The sequence below is a fragment of the Neophocaena asiaeorientalis genome, unplaced genomic scaffold (genome assembly GCF_003031525.2).
Source record: "Neophocaena asiaeorientalis asiaeorientalis breed wild unplaced genomic scaffold, Neophocaena_asiaeorientalis_V1.1 scaffold189, whole genome shotgun sequence".
In the NCBI taxonomy this organism is placed as follows: Eukaryota; Metazoa; Chordata; class Mammalia; order Artiodactyla; family Phocoenidae; genus Neophocaena; species Neophocaena asiaeorientalis.
Genome location: NW_020174049.1, coordinates 679583 through 696871, shown reverse-complemented (window position 1 = coordinate 696871; position 17289 = coordinate 679583). Strand labels below are relative to the sequence as shown.

At 34.1% G+C, this 17289-nt stretch overlaps 1 protein-coding gene across 2 annotated transcripts in view; it reads left to right on the top strand.

Moving 5' to 3' along the window:
• The window catches only part of TBCK (TBC1 domain containing kinase), a 225683-nt gene that overhangs the window by 91780 nt on the left and 116614 nt on the right, over nt 1–17289 (top strand). For both annotated transcript variants that reach the window (XM_024754047.1, XM_024754046.1), the window contains exon 20: nt 8786–8871. In XM_024754047.1, the coding sequence (XP_024609815.1) occupies nt 8786–8871 (86 nt within the window). The remainder of the gene's footprint in view (nt 1–8785; nt 8872–17289) is intronic.

Sequence of the window (17289 nt, the reverse complement as noted above, 5' to 3'; positions counted from 1 at the left end):
TATAACAATTATAAATATATATGCACCCAACATAGAGGAACCCAATAAATAAGGCAAATGCTAACAGCTGTAAAACAGGAAATTGACAGTAACACAATAATAGTGGGGGGCTTTAACACCTCACTTACACCAATGGACAGATTATGCAGACAGAAAGTAATAAGGAAACACAATTTTTAAATGACACAATTGACCACATAGATTTAATTGATATTTATAGGACATTCCATCCAAAAGCAGCAGATTATACTTTCTTCTCAAGTGTACATGGAACATTCTCCAGGATAGATCACATCTTGGGTCACAGATCAAGCCTCAGTAAATTTAATAAAATTGAAATCATACCAAGCACCTTTTCTGACTACAACACTATGAGATTAGAAATGAATTACAGGGAAAAAAATGTAAAAAACACAAACACATGGAGGCTAAACAACACGTTACTAAATAACCAAGAGATCACTGAAGAAATCAAAGAGAAAATCAGAAAATACCTAGAGACAAATGACAATGAAAACACGACTATCCAAAACCTATGGGATGCAGCAAAAGCAGTTTTAAGAGGGATGTTTATAGCTGTACAAGCCTACCTCAAGAAACAAGAAAAATCTCAAATAAACAATCTAACCTTGCACCTAAAGGAACTAGAGAAAGAAGAACAAACAAAACCCAAAGTTAGCAGAAGGAAAGAAATCATAAAGATCAGAGCAGAAATAGATGAAATAGAAACAAGGTAAACAGTGCCAAAGATCAATAAAACTAAAAGCTGGTTCTTCGAGAAGATAAACAAACTTGATAAACCATTAGCAGACTCATCAAGAAAAAGAGGGAGACGACTCAAATCAATAACATTAGAAATGAAAAAGGAGAAGTTACAACAGACACCCCAGAAAGACAACGCATCCTAAGAGACTACTACAAGCAACTCTATGCCAATAAAATGGACAACCTAGAAGAAATGGACAAATTCTTAGAAAGGTATAATCTTCTAAGACTGAATCAGGAAGAAATAGGTAATATGAACAGACCAATCACAAGTATTGAAATTGAAACTGTGATTGAAAATCTTCCAACAAACAAAAGTCCAGGACCAGATGGCTTCACAGGTGAATTCTATCAAACATTTAGAGAAGAGTTAACACCCATCCTTCTCAAAGTCTTCCAAAAAATTGCAGAGGAAGGAACACTCTCAAACTCATTCTATGAGGCCACCATCACCCTGATACCAAAATCAGACAAAGATACTACAAAGAAAAGAAAGTTAGAGACCAATATCACTGATGAATATAGGTGCAAAAGTTCTCAGCAAAATACTAGCAAACAGAATCCAACAGCACATTAAAAGGATCATACACTCAAGTGAGACTTATCCCAGGGGTGCAAGGATTCTTCAATATATGCAAATCAATCAATGTGATACACCATATTAACAAATTGAAGTATTAAAACCATATGATCATCTCAGTAGATGCAGAGAAAGCTTTTGACAGAATTCAACACCGATTTATCATAAAAACTCTCTAAATGGGACCTAATGAAACTTCAAAGCTTTTGCACAGCAAAGGAAACCAATAAACAAGATGAAAAGACAACCCACAGAATGGGAGAAAATATTTGCCAACGAATCAATGGACAAAGGATTAATCTCCAAAATATATAAACAGCTCATGCAGCTCAATATTAAAAAAACAAACAGCCCAATCCAAAAATGGGCAGAAGACCTAAATAGACATTTCTGTAAAGAAGACATACAGAGATCCAAGAAGTACATGAAAAGCTGCTCAACATCCCTAATTACTAGAGAAATGCAAATCAAAACTACAATGAGATATCATCTCACACCAGTCAGAATGGCCATCATCAAAAAATCTAGAAACAATAAATGCTGGAGAGGGTGTGGAGAAAAGGGGACACTCTTGCACTGCTGGTGGGAATGTGAATTGGTTCAGCCACTATGGAGAACAGTATGGAGGTTCCTTAAAAAACTAAAAATAGAATTACCATATGATCCAGCAATCCCACTACTGAGCATATACCCAGAGAAAGCCATAATTCAAATAGACATATGCACCCCAACGTTCAGTGCAGCACTATTTACAAAGCCAGGTCATGGAAGCAACCTAAATGCCCATCAACAGACGAATGGATAAAGAAGAGGTGGTACATATATACAATGGAATATTACTCAGCCATTAAAAGGAACGAAATTGAGTCATTTGTTGAGACATGGATGGATCTAGCAACTGTCTCACAGAGTGAAGTAAGTCAGAAAGAGAAAAGCCAATATCATATATTAACACTTGTATGTGGAACGTAGAAAAATGGTACAGATGAACCGGTTTGCAGGGCAGAAATTGAGACACAGATGTAGAGAACAAACGTACGGACAGCAAGGGTTGAAAGCCATGGGGGTGGGGGTGGGGGTGGTGTGATGACTTGGGCGATTGGGATTGACATGTATACATTGATGTGTGTAAAATTGATGACTAATAAGAACCTGCTGCATAAAAAAATAAAATAAAAATTTTTAATTTTTAAAAAAGGGATTAAACAGCACTTTTATTTTCTCCATAAGAGTTGAATAAATCAAATTCTCTTCCCAGTTGCTGTGATTCAGAGTTAGTATCTTTAGTTTGTAGGTTAAATGTATGGAGTCAATGAAATGTCACTAGAAATTTTAAGACTCATAATACATAAAAAAGACATTTTTAGCAAGATAATTTTTGGAATAATACTGTTATCTTTTTATTAAATGTATTCTTCAATTTTTATAGAAAGAACAGTCAAAATTTTAAACTCAAGTTTGGTTTTTTAAAAAAATGCCATAGGGCTTATTTGTATTTTTCTCAATAATACAGTTTATAGTGTTTATTTATAATATATACCACATTATAAAATATTCCATAAAACTTTTACAAGGATCATGTTTACAGTGAAATGCCTGTAATGTATTAAATGTGCTTTTCAAACAATTTTGACTATAATAAAACATTTGAGCAAAACCTCCTAAGCATATCTTACCAGAATCCACTTTCTATGTCTCACCTTAAATTACTTTGAAATAAAGAGTAATAGCATGCTATATGATACATAGCCACAGTTCTAATGTATAAAAGATACATTTAAAAGGAAAAATATATGCACCCTTTTTGTCTCATGGAATCATTGCCTTTAATATAGATCACAGTAAATAAAATGGTCTTCGCTTTTTTTTTTTCCCTTTGGAACCTGTAGTGTTAACTGAACTTTCATATATGAAAGCCTGGAAATAATCTTTTCTAAATTTGTCAGGCCTCTACAAGCATAGTGCTTAGCTAGATTCCCGTGCTTTAAGAAAGACGAAGATATTTGGAGAATTCTCAGAAAAACAGTTATAATAGGACTTATAAAATGAGTTGGTTATGTTATTTATGAGATGGCTGGATGGTGCCTCACTAGATGGCCAGCTCTTACAGGGCCATATTAGATAGCTTCCATTACATTAACTTCTATATTGGTTCTATAGAGATTCCTATTTTTAACCTCTAAAAAGTTTCATTTCTCCACAAATTGTTTCATATTTCAACTAGATATATGTTGAAAAAGATGAGTTTTCATACTTTTTAACTATGAACTTCTTTAATACACTTTGAAAAGGCTTATTATACAAATAAGCAAGACCATATCTGTTTCATATATGGAAATACAAGAGAAACCACAGTGTACACAGCACAAATTTGGAGAGATTGGTCAGACAGGCCAAAAAGACTCGTATTTAGTTTGATTGATTAACCAGTAATGTACTTTAATATTCAGTCTTTTTCCAAGGGATTTCATAGCCAAATATAGGAAATAAATGTGAAAATAACTAATTATAAGTCAATGAAATAAGTATACATATTACTATATTAGCACAGAGGAAGAAGTGGGGTGAGGTTATTTTGATTTTTTAACTTTGTTTTTGGTGGCAAAGGAAAGGAACGGCATGTCTGGAAAGGTTTCATAAGAGACAGAATACTTATTGACGAACTTGAAATTTGAGTAGGAATTTGCTTGGTGAAAGGGAGAAAGACATTCTGAAGACAGAGGACAAGGAAAAGAACTGAGGTAAAAAAAAAGTGCAAAATGGATTGATAAAACAGCCAGTAGTCAAATCTGGTCCATGGAGCCAGAGAAAGAGGGATGGAGAGCTGAAGAATGAGCTGAAACAGTACAGTGATTATGGGTTGCCAAAGTTTATGGAAGAGCAATGATTTATTCTTCAAAATGTGTATTTTAGGCTTGGAATTAGAAATACTCAGTTTTCATTTTCTTGGTTTCCCTCTTTGATTGTCCTCCCGTCCCCCTGTGTTTTATGGTGTTTTAAGCTTTAAACTTCAAAATAACATTGATTTTGATTAGCATAAATATCACGTACATACTTTGTTTCCCATAGTTTTGGAAAACTCCTATGTCATATGAAACCAGTCAATTCAACAGCTAATTGTAATACTGCATATTCATTTAGTCGTTTAATTGTCTCTACTGAGATGAAAAGTTTCTATATTCAATAGCAACATTAAATCTTCTTTGAAAACATGTGTTTTTATATGTTTTTATTTTTTACAAATTTATTTATTATTTGTTTTTGGGTGTGTTGGTCTTTGTTGCTGCCCGCAGGCTTTCTCTAGTTGAGGCAAGCAGGGGCTATCTTTGATGCGGTGTGCGGGCTTCTCATTGCGGTGGCTTCTCTTGTTGCAGAGCACGGGCTCTAGGTGCTTGGGCTTCAGTAGTTGTGGCATGCGGGCTCAGTAGTTGTGGCTCACAGGCTCTAGAGTGCAGGCTCACTAGTTGTGGTACATGGGATTAGTTGCTCCGCGGCATGTGGGATCTTCCTGGACCAGGGCTCGAACCCATATCCCCTGCATTGGCAGGTGGATTCTTAACCACTGCACCACCAGGGAAGTCCCAAAATGTGTTTTTATAATTATACTCTAATAGAACTTTAAACTTCTTTATTTTAAAGTTTTTCATAAAATAGAGTATTTATATGCTTATAAGACTCAATGCTTTGCCTCTATAGAAGAGAGAAAAATTATCTATTTAGTCAAGATGTCCTGTTCTGTTTTGTTTTTTAATCATGGTTCTATTATCTTATTACCTGCAGACATTTTTAAGAAGATAATAAATTTAATTACTTCTGCTGAAATGAATATTCATAATCATTTTTGGCACTATCAAATTGTCCCCGGCAAATTTACCATCGAGTTGATAAAGTACCAACACATAGGAACTTTAAAAAATAATATACTGATTAAACAATTCAGGGTTGTTCCCCTAAGATTATCTATGATTATTAAAATTACTCTTAGATTCAGAACTTTAGAGTGCCAGTTGGATTGAAGAAAATGGAGGGATTTGAAAGGGATAGATTGATTAGAGTTTCAGTGATATTGGAAAACAGGGTTATAACTTGCAAGACAAACATACTTTAAGGTATTGAAGAGAAAAAAAGGCAGGTTCAGGCTGGTGAGGAGAGGCAGCCACTTAGTTATTAAGGATGGAAACTAATCCTTCATGGAAAATCCAACTATACCTTAATGTCATCTTGCACTTAAGAAAGAAACAACCCAGAAAACTGGCCTATAAAACATTTAAACTGTTGTTTGAAGTCACTGTACTATGTGTGTGTTCACCAAAACGGCCACTGGAATTTCACCGCAACATTCAGCATATTGTTACACTGTTTATAAAACCAAGGCATAGTTACACTTGAACCATTAGAAGATGTGGAAGTCAGAAAGGGAAAGATAGAGGGACGTACCATATAAACTTGGGAAATAAAATTGGGAAAATTTCTCCAATTTTTTGTTTACTTGTATATGTTTATAAATCCTTTGAAGGCAAGGGAACTATCTTCTTCACTGTAATGTCCCTAGCATTTAATGTAGTGCCACACATAGCTAGGATGAATATATAACTAACTAGTGATATTTTTGAAGGTTGAGGGGCCACTAAATGCACCAGACACTGAGTCTACCGTTGGCAACTGGGACTCTTCCAGGTAAACTAGGATGTATGGTCCCACTACACATAGACATTCAATAAGTCTTTTAGGGGGAGAAAGGAAGACAGGCATCAAAGTCTGAAGTCCAGTTGTCAAATGGGAATAAAATGTAAATCTCCTTTCTCATCCAACAGTAGCAAAGAGAGAAGGAGAGTATGCAACTTCACTCTAAGCGTTATGTATTTGGAAAAACAGTACATTGCATATTTCCAGTTTAATGCACATCTTTGTCATGGATGACTTTAATGATAGGATATTGAAAGGTAGTAGGAAATACATTGAGCATTTTCAAAAATGTCTTGCATCATGTGACTAAGGAGATATTTCCTGAGACAGAAAATATTCTACCATTACTAGAAATATTCCAAGATCTATTAAGTAAGCTGCTTGTAGATTTTCTTTTTACTAGAGCAGGGTATGTGAGCAAAACATAAAATGAGTCACAAATATAGCCCTAAAAATTACCTTTCTCTTTCCTTTCTCTTCTTTTGAAACGCCCTCTTCCCATTTAGACATAAAGGTTGGTGCTTATTCTTGTGGCTTTAGACAGTAAGCCAAATTTTATAGCTGGCAAACTTCATAATGGAAAATAATTTAATTTGGGTTCATTTGCAGTAAAATAACTTTGACTTGTTTTGAGTGCCGTGAGTCTAATGTCACCAAATGATTTAGTTTGGGCACATTTTAGTTGACAAGAGATTTATGACTCTCTGCATATTCATCTATAGTTCCATCTTCAGAATAAACTAGCAGCCTGATGGAAAATTACAAATAGTTACGGAATTGAGAATGCCATTTTTGGTTTGTGAGCAGAGGACACCTTTTGCTTTAAATCTGTTGCCCATTATCCTTCATCTTCTCCTTACCCCTGCTAAGAGAATGAAAGCAGAAAGACTGGTCGAAAAGGAAAAAATAAGGATATCCATGTGTGGGACTTAATAAAATGTCATCTCTGTATCTCTTTTATGAAAAATTTTTTGAAAACGAATAGATATCTTATTTATAAACAGCTGCACAGAAATATGATAGTGTCGTATAAAATCCTTACACTGAATTCTTTGAGAATTGTCATTTAAAAGTATATGATAAATTTAAAAAAGCTATTCTATAGGAGCAGAATAAGAATTTTTAATATGGTGGGATTAGAAGGGAAAAAGACTATTTTCATTTTATATCTCATTGCAAAAAATTAAAAAGTATAAAGTTTCAGTAAAACAGAAATTTATATAAGACATGATTGTGTGCAAAAGTACAACATTAAACCTCACTCGAAGTTTAAGAGGAAATTTCATAAATACCTTGTTTTTTTAAGAATAACATTTACCCTTACATAGGTCACCTATCAGTTAGAAAATACTGTTTTGGGGGTTATTATAGCTCTAGATGCAAATCTTCATTATTATAAATCACAATTAGAGTATTTTATGAATATTTTAAAAGAGTCAGCAGTAATATCCATGGGATCTTTTGTTTTATTTTGACTACCAGTCTGTTTTTCTGTAGCTCCTCTTAAATCCTCTCAGGTTGGTTTATAAATCAAAGGACATACGCATTTCAGTTTTTTTTTATTTGCTCTAAGGAACTTTTAAATTCATTTTTGAAATAACTTGAAATTTGACATAATGCTGATATCATCAGTTCTGTCATATCTCTCCCTTAAAGAAATTTTTCTGAATGTAACAAACCATACTGTATCTCATTCCAGAGCTTATCCTGAGCAACCAAAACTTTTGTCAGCCTTATAATTTGTATTTACATATATGGTATACAATAATATACAAAATAAGTGTATACACATATTTATGTGTGTATTTTATATATATATACACATATATATTTGTGTGTATTTATATGTGTATGTGTGTGTGTACATATATACGTATGCAGTTATAACACATATATAAATCCCACCATAAGTGTTTGGCAGAATACAAGGAAAATGTTTTCATGATGGATTAGGCTTCTTCAGTAGATCCTTAATTAGCCATGTAATCCTACATAGTAATTATCTTTTATCAGGCTCAGATAAGAAAGATATTTAATAAACTGGAGCATAGCTGTGGACAGTTGCCTGAGGCATGATTTTCTAGTTTAAAATGAAGTGTGCTTTTTAAAGTTAATAACTATATGCTTTCATCAACATAAAGTTGAATGCTTATGATTGTTGATGCTGCATACCTCTGGCTTCTAGGTAAATTAGGACTATAAATATACCATTGCTAATTGGAAGGAGAAAAAAAGAAGTTAAAGAAAAGTTAATTAAACCCAGAAGTTCCCTGGGCCTTAGGATCTATCCTGGGTCTTCACTTTACTGGAACAAATGCATATATCTGTATACGTAAACAAATTTGAGGTGTAATTATTCTATTTATGACTGTGTTCCTTATTTAAGTTTCTGTTACACTTTCTGAACAATTAATAAATGCAAGACAGATTTAATATCATTAGACAAAATGATTTTGTTGAATTTAATAGGAAAAAATCATTCATCATGTGAATAATTTGTGATTTAGGAAATGAAGTGACAGCTCTGAAGGTAGAAAATAAGTTGTGGCATAGCTTTTAATGAAAAGCTTTGTTTAATAATTAACCATGTTTGAAGTAGTAACAAAACAGAAAATTAATAAAGTATGTTCTCTTCATGGAGAAACCAAATCTCATTCAAAATGTAAATAAAACTAATTTATGTGGATTTAATGTCTTTATTTGAAGTACTATGTAAAAAAAAAATGATTGTCTTAAACTTTATTGTCATTTCAGAGTATCTGACTGTATTCTCTCAGATGATTGCATTCCATGATCCAGAGCTAAGCAATCATCTCAATGAAATTGGATTTATTCCAGATGTAAGTACTTGTTGCATTAATAGAAATGAGGTAAAAAAAAAAAATAAAGCAGAAATCGGCAGCACAACAAAGTACTGTTTTTAAAGTTTTGTTGTCCTAAGAAGTCCATGTATCTAAACAAGTTCCTGCTACTAATTATAGTCTTTTGTTATAAAGTTTGTGTGGTTACCTTCCATATTCTCACTTTAAGTAAGGGGAAGTATCTTATTTTTCTTGATACTATCAAATTATTTTTAAAAACCCAGTAGTGTGAGTGTTATATTAAACTGTGATGTTAGCAGTTTTCACTTGGATTTTTTGATATTCAGGCCTGTTTTTGAAGAAGTAGGAAATTTGAACTTAGTAAATTCTTAAGTAGCTGCTTCTGTGTTTTACTTGATACGTTACCTTGGAAACTTTGCCAGATTTTGGCTTACTTCATTAGCTTCTTGGGTTCCTTATCAAACCAAAAGTCAGAGTTGACTATCAAAGGTTAGCCAAGGTATAGCTTAGCCTATTACTCACATGTAGTATGTGACATGGACTCAAACCTCTTTTAAAAGACAGTTGGAGTACAGTATCACGGGACTTTGTAAAACAAAATAAAACAAAAAAGAACCTTTTTGAGATAGCAATCTCCTTATTCTATCTTAACTTTCTTTGTTTCCTGATCATACCTTTCCTCTTAAGGCTTATATCCAGAAGCCCATATGTTGATGGTAAGACTAGGGGTGAAAAATGTTTATATTAACACCATACTAATGCATTTAAAGTGTTAACAGTAACACTTACAGTATAAATACTTGCAGGGTGCTTTGAAGTTTAAAAATACTTTCACAAACATTTCATTTGATTCTCAAGACAAATCTGTAAGGTGTATGAAGCAAGTAATTTCAGCATTAGTAGATAAAAAATTTATTGTTTGAGAAGGTAACAAAACTAAATAGTCTCGGAACATAAAACTTTAACTTATGTCATTTGACAGCCCTCTACCCCTAGTCTGGTTCATCTTCCAGTGGGAGAACAGAGACTAAAACATAGGTGTACTAATTCTAGTTCATTGCTCTGTGTGTTGCACTGTAATTCTGTGATGTCATTGTCAGGCCTAAAGTAGCCATCCTTCATATATACAGTGGTATTTGCTTCTAGGCTTATGGAGAAATACCTTTCATCTGAGTACATGGCTTGCTCAATGAGGGCTCCAGAAAATATATATACATATTATAAAACAAATAAAATAAGATCAAACCCTATAATTATGTATAGAGATAGAAAACTTTGTAAAAATTTAACCAGTATATATATTATCATATTAAGTATTCATTTTTACATAACCCTACCTTTCCTGCTTCACATTATAAGTGTGAGATATGGCATAAGACAATACTAGATTAAATCTTATGGCTAGAGTTGAAGAAATTATAAAGGAACTGATTGCCGAGTTGGTAATTGTTTTAGGTTTCTGAGGGAAAAAATACTGTGATATAGACTTAAAAAAAGGATAATTCTTTTTAAAACATTCCCTTGAAAGCACCTAATTGTGCTCAGTGACTAAACAGAAAACTACACTGCTTTAGTCAGAGTTTTAGATTGAGAAGAATCATTTATGTAGAAAAATATGTATGGAATTATAAAGATAGTCTGATAAAATCCTTAGACATATTCATGAACATAGTATTAAAAAATCACATATGGAAAAATAACTTATCTTTGCTTAATCAGAAAAATTAAACTCTGAAAGTGTATGGTATATGAGAAGAGGCAAGCAAAAAACATCATTAAAAAATAATGTGGACATATATTAAGCGCTTACTGTGCACTAAGCACTGCTCTAACCCTCTTTAAGCACTCCTCTAATCCTCACAAGTTTGCAGTCTAATTAAACAGTGACTATTAAATATTTATACGTAAAATCAATTTGGAAAAGGTTAATAGCATGATGGAAGTAAAATTCTAGGTAACAATAACATGAAAGGTAAGAGTCAGTGGGATTTCAACTTAAAAGTGTTCTAATGATTTTGTATCATTTGAGGAGAAAGTAAATATGCTCTTTATATTTAGACATCAAGTCAGGCATCCTTTCAGATCTGGGATTTGATTTTACCCTACTCAAAAGCTAATAAATGAGCCTGTTACTGTTTCATGGATATTGGCAGAAAATCCAAGACTCCTGTGTCAGAGACAAAGGACTTCTTCACTCACAGCACAGCAAGCAGCATGATCATTAGTGTATTTGTCTTGATTTCCCTTGCTTCCAAATCCCATAGAGACGACACAGAGGGTCCAAATGATACCTGCATAATGCAGTGGATTGTGTTATAGGAAAGGAACTCCGAGTTTAGGGAACTTGATTTTTTTTTTTTAATGGATATTAAACATATCTTCCTTTTACTCTGGAGAGAGAAAGAGAGAGAGAGAGAGGCTATCTTTTTCTTCTGAGGCTATAAGAAAACCTGTCTGTTGCTGCAAAAAGAGACTCTATCTCTGTTTACCAAGGCTATTTTTGTACAAACATTGTTGAGACTATACTGCAGAACAAAGGGCAGTTGGCATCTCTGCTCACAAGAAATGTAGAAGTACAGGAATGCATATTAAAATTTGAATGGTACTCACTAAAAGAATAGAAAGAAAATGTATAACTTTTAAATGGAATGGGGGAGTGTGGAACAAAGGAAAGTCATCCACCCCTTTAAAAACATAGAGAAAACACAGAAAGAGGGTAAGCTAAGTAGATTACCTAATAAAGGAAATTATTAGATATTTTTAAAAATCCATCTATATGCTGTTTATAAGAGACAAATGTAAAAATTTAAGGATATTGGTCAAAAAGGAGATTTTAAAAATATGAGGCAAATATTAACCAGAAGAAAACTAATGCAGTGATATTAATATAAACTAGTAAAACAGAAAGCACAAAATAAACCCATCCAGGTATGGAATTTGGTATATGACAGAAATGGCTCTATAAGTCAATTTGAAAAGATTATTCAATAAATGGCCCTGATGCAATTGCGTAACTATATGGAGGGAGGTGGGAATCAAAGCCAACCTCACACCATACATAAAAATAAGTTCTAGCTTGCCTAGAAGACATACATATGGAATGTCAGATTTATAATTTCTATCTAGGAAGGAATTCTTACAGAAGTTATAGGAAGTACAAAACATAATATTTAAAGAAGAGAGAATTAGAATTGAGGAATGGTAGAAAGGGGCTTTCCATTATATTGGAATCTATAATGTACTATTTTGCTTTAAAAGTTTTTCAAAGCATTTGTGACAAAATGTTAGTTAATGTTTGTTAAATCTGAGTGGAGGGTACTTTAGTGTTTGTTAAATGTGCTGCTATATAAGGTGAGTTAATTATTTAATAATTCAATAATTTTGATATAATATCTTTATTCTATTTAGCTTCCCTCTCCATTATGACCCTCTCCTATAATTACTGGGGTATTTTTGTATAACTTCTTGTAAAAGCTTCAATACTAGTAATGCAAAAGTAATATTGATTCATATATATAGTGTGATTAGTTTTATGAGACATTCATAAGTCGCATGGGGTGGGGGACAGTTCCTTGTGGGTTGAGAATGTCCAGTATGTAGCAAATACTGAGCATCCCTGGCCCCCAGCCACTGATGGTCTATAATAATCCCCTAATCATTGTGACAATAAAACGCCTACACGTTATTTCTGAAAAATGTCTCTACATGTATTTCCAAACATCCTCTAGGGAACACTTCTATCACTATTGAGAGTCCTAGAGTTAACAAAAGAGAAGTTAGGGGAAAGAGAATATATCTTAACCTGGAGGAAATTCCCTTTTCTCTGACTATTCTTTTGTCATGGAGAAAGGGCAAAAGGAGAGATATTTAACACAGTTAAAGTGTTAATAGGAAGATTGTTTTTTGGGGTTTTTTTTTTGTTGTTGTTGTTTTTGCGGTACGCGGGCCTCTCACTGTTGTGGCCTCTCCTGCTGCGGAGCGCAGGCTCAGTGGCCATGGCTCACGGGCCTAGCCACTCCACGGCATGTGGGATCTTCCGGGACCAGGGCACGAACCCATGTCCCCTGCATCGGCAGGCGGACTCCCAACCAATGCGCCACCAGGGAAGCCCTGTTTTTAGTTTTTTGAAATCTTGATTTTTGTGTGTGTGTTTTGTTGGCCTGTTTCTCAAGTTTGGAGATAACATGAAAATGTTGAGACTATTTTTAAATTTAATTTAGCAAAAAGATTTGATGTTTTTAACTTAGAGATTATTGACAATGAATAGTGGTGGGAGAGGTATGATGAAATGGAGAATTTTTCTAACATTTTTCTTATTCTATTAATAATCACTTATTTTTAGTTACATGTCATTAGTTTGTATGTGCAGTCTTGCTTCTTTTTTTTCCCGAATTATTGCCTTCAGTGTTCTACCTTTAAGATGATTGCTTATGTTATACAGCAGAAACTAACACACCATTGTAAAGCAATTATACTCCAATAGAGATGTTAAAAAAAAAAAAAAAAAGATGATTTCTTAGGTGACTTTCTGCACCTCCAACAACAATACAGGCTAAGATTCATCAAGGGCAAATGTGGACACTTTGGTAATGAGATCCCAAACTGAGTTTCCTGCTCAATAACTAATCCTATCAAAGTAAGCCCTCATTAATCTTCCATCATTAAAATGCAGACTCCTATTGCAGGAAAGATTGTGATTTCTGGCTCCTTTCCATTTGCCGTGGGTCACAGAACTCTGAATACTGAGTACTGCTGAAGCTTGAATAGTTAGGAATATTGTGCATTGATGTGATGCTTAGATTATATATATCATGGTAGTTATGTGATTTACATATAAATAGGGTGAATAATGTGTATTTGGCAAAATTGGGGCCAGAGTGGTTTTTATCATTTCTGTCTTGGTGTATGTTCTGCTTCTAAAAACATACCAGGCCTTTGAAATGAGAACAGGAAAGTATGTTTCTTCATTCTTAAGGAAACTATTTTTCTGAAATGCTATAAATAGCATTCAACCTGCAAATTATGAAAAGTTGTCCGGTGGCCAGTAAGAGAAATGATAAGGGCTATATCTCAGTACTATATGTGCCTCTTGAACCTAACTGTCTGCTAAAGATAAAGCTGACAAATTCAGTGGTAAGCAAGTATGCTGGCAAAACCGTTGTCATTTAACTACAGTCTTAATGGATGCTTATACTAGTACTGATTTTCTCCCTCCCTAAAAGTTTATCACTGTCATTTTCAAATTTTATATTGAGCTGAGTTTGTACTAACCAAAAATGTGAAAGGATTTCTCAGAAATATTTATGTATTTATTTGTTTGTTTTGTTTGTTCATTTGTTCCTTCATTCATTCCTGGCCTTCATGTTGTTATTGTTACATAAAGAAATTTTAGGTTTTAATCTAAGGAGGAGATTAGTGACAATGAGCTTTTTAGATTTTTATCAAGTGTGGTTACAGGGTAAATTAGGAAGTTGCACCCTGTTTAGAGTCTCCCATAACAAGAGTCCCCACTAACCTGTTCTAATCCATCTGTGGAGTGCCAGGATATGTCCTTTGTCTAGCTATTGCTGTTTTCCCTGACTTTAGTCCTAACCCCACTCTACTGACCTTGGGTTCTTTAAAGCCCTTAAATACAAAAGGCTTACTGAGCTCTCTTTCTTACGATAGAGCTTAATTACCTTTCAGAAAGGACTCATATCTCAGAAGCCAAAGACTTATTAATTCCATACGCCAGATATCTTCTTGCTAAGAACACATACATACAAGTTAAGTATCCAGCAAGTTTCCCTCTTTAGTAAATCCTCACTCTGTTTTCAATCTAATGTATCCTCATACTGGTTGAGAGACAGGTAAAAGGAAGTATATATGCTTAGTGAAATAAGTCAGACAAAGACAAATACTATATGATACAACTTATACGTGGAATCTAAAAAATAATATAAATGAATCTATATACAGAACAGAAATAGACTCGCAGACATAGAAAACAAATTTATGGTTACCAAAGGGGAGAGGGAGCAGGGGAGGGACAAATTAAGGGTATGGAATTAACAGAAACAAACTACTATACATAAAATAGGTAAGCAACAGAATTTACTGCATAGCACAGGGGATTACACCCAATATCTTATAATAACCTATAATGGAATGTATTCTACAGAAAACAAACCTGAATCACTGTCCTGTACATCTAAAACTAACACAATGTTGTAAATCATCTATACTTCAATTTTTTTTTTTTTTTTTTTTTTTTTGCGGTATGCGGGCCTCTCACTGTTGTGTACTCTCCCATTGCGGAGCACAGGCTCTGGACGCGCAGGCTCAGCGGCCATGGCTTATGGGCCCAGCCACTCCACAGCATGTGGGATCTTCCCGGACCGGGGCACGAAGCCATGTCCCCTGCATCGGCAGGCGGACTCTCAACCATAGCGCCACCAGGGAAGCCCTATACTTCAATTTTTTTTAAAAAAAAAAGAAGGATGTATGGTATGATGCAGCAGTTCTCAAACTTTTTGATCGGTCTTAGGACCCATTCACGTTTTTAAAAATTATCAGATATCCCAGAGTTTTTATGTGGGTTTATATCTCTTAGTATTTACTGAGACATTTAAAAAATTATGTATTTATTCATTTAAAAATGACAATAACGAAACCATTGCATGTTAACAAAATAACATTTTTCTGAAAAATAATTGTTTTCCAAAACAAACAAAAAATAATGGAGGAGTGCTATTGTTTTATATTTTTGCAATTTCTACTTAATAGAGGAAAGTTAGATTCTCATACCTGCTTCTAAATTCAATCTGGTTGCAATACCTTGTTTTAGTTGAAGTACATGAAGAAAATCTGGTGGCCCTACATGGGCATGTAATGGCAAAGGACCTTTTCAGACAGTGGTAGTTTCTTTAAGCTTAATTGCAATGTACAATCTAAAACTATATCAATGAACTTTTCAGATTCTTTTACTTTCAATTCCATCAATCTATCTTGCACTGTGAATGGTTCTTTTACCCGTACATGATTTTGTAATGTTGTGCATTGGTCATTTAGAAAATACTGGTGCACTGAATTATGCAGATCTTTCAACTATGAGGCATTTTATTATACAATATCAAAAAAATCACATTCGTTAATATCACCACTGATCTCATCCAAAAGATCATTAAGTATTGAGAAGCTGCCAAGCTAACAGTGGCAGATACAAGTTTTCCAAATTTCTAATCTTCACCTGACAGCTATTGTTGTTTCTTGAAGTGAAAGATTCACTTCATTTTTGAGAAATATCTGCCAAATATCCAAGCCTGAAAAAAATTATTGTTTTTATGTCATTCTTACGAGTAAAAAATGGCATTTCTTGAAAAAAACACCTACATTCACTCATAGCTGAAATGATTGCCCAAGTGCTTTTTTCTCAAGACAATCTTTTTTTTTTTTTACACTAAGCAACAGATTTTTTTTTCAACATCTTTATTGGAGTATAATTGCTTTACAATGGTGTGTTAGTTTCTGCTGTACAACAAAGTGAATCAGCTATACATATACATATATCCCCTCCCTCTTGCGTCTCCCTCCCACCCTCCCTATCCCACCCCTCTAGGTGATCACAAAGCACCGAGCTGATCTCCCTGTGCTATGCTGCTGCTTCCCACTAGCTATCTATTTTAAGTTTAGTAGTGTATATATGTCCCTGCCACTCTCCCACTTTGTCCCAGCTTACCCTTCCCCCTCCTCATATGCTGAAGTCCATTCTCTAGTAGGTCTGTGTCTTTATTCCCATCTTGCCCCTAGGTTCTTCATGACCATTTTTTTGTTTGTTTTTAAGATTCCATATATATGTGTTAGTATACGGTATTTGTTTTCCTCTTTCTGACTTACGTCACTCTGTATGACAAACTCTAGGTCCATCCACCTCACTACAGATAACTAAATTTTGTTTCTTTTTATGGCTGAGTAATATTCCATTGTATATATGTGCCACATCTTCTTTATCCATTCATCTGTTGATGGACATTTAGGTTGCTTCCATGTCCTGGCTATTGTAAATAGAGCTGCAGTGAACATTGTGTTACATGACTCTTTTTGAATTATGGTTTTCTCAGGGTATATGCCCAGTAGTGGGATTGATGGGTCGTATGGTAGTTCTATTTGTAGTTTTTTAAGGAACCTTCATACTGTTCTCCATAGTGGCTGTATCAATTTACATTGCCACCAACAGTGTAAGAGGGTTCCCTTTTCTCCACACCCTCTCCAGCATTTATTGTTTCTAGATTTTTTGATGATGGCCATTCTCACTGGTGTGAGATGATATCGCATTGTAGTTATGATTTGCATTTCTCTAAAGATTAATGATGTTGAGCAGTCTTTCATGTGTTTGTTGGCAATCTGTATATCTTCTTTGGAGAAATGTCTGTTTAGGTCTTCTGCCCATTTTTGGAT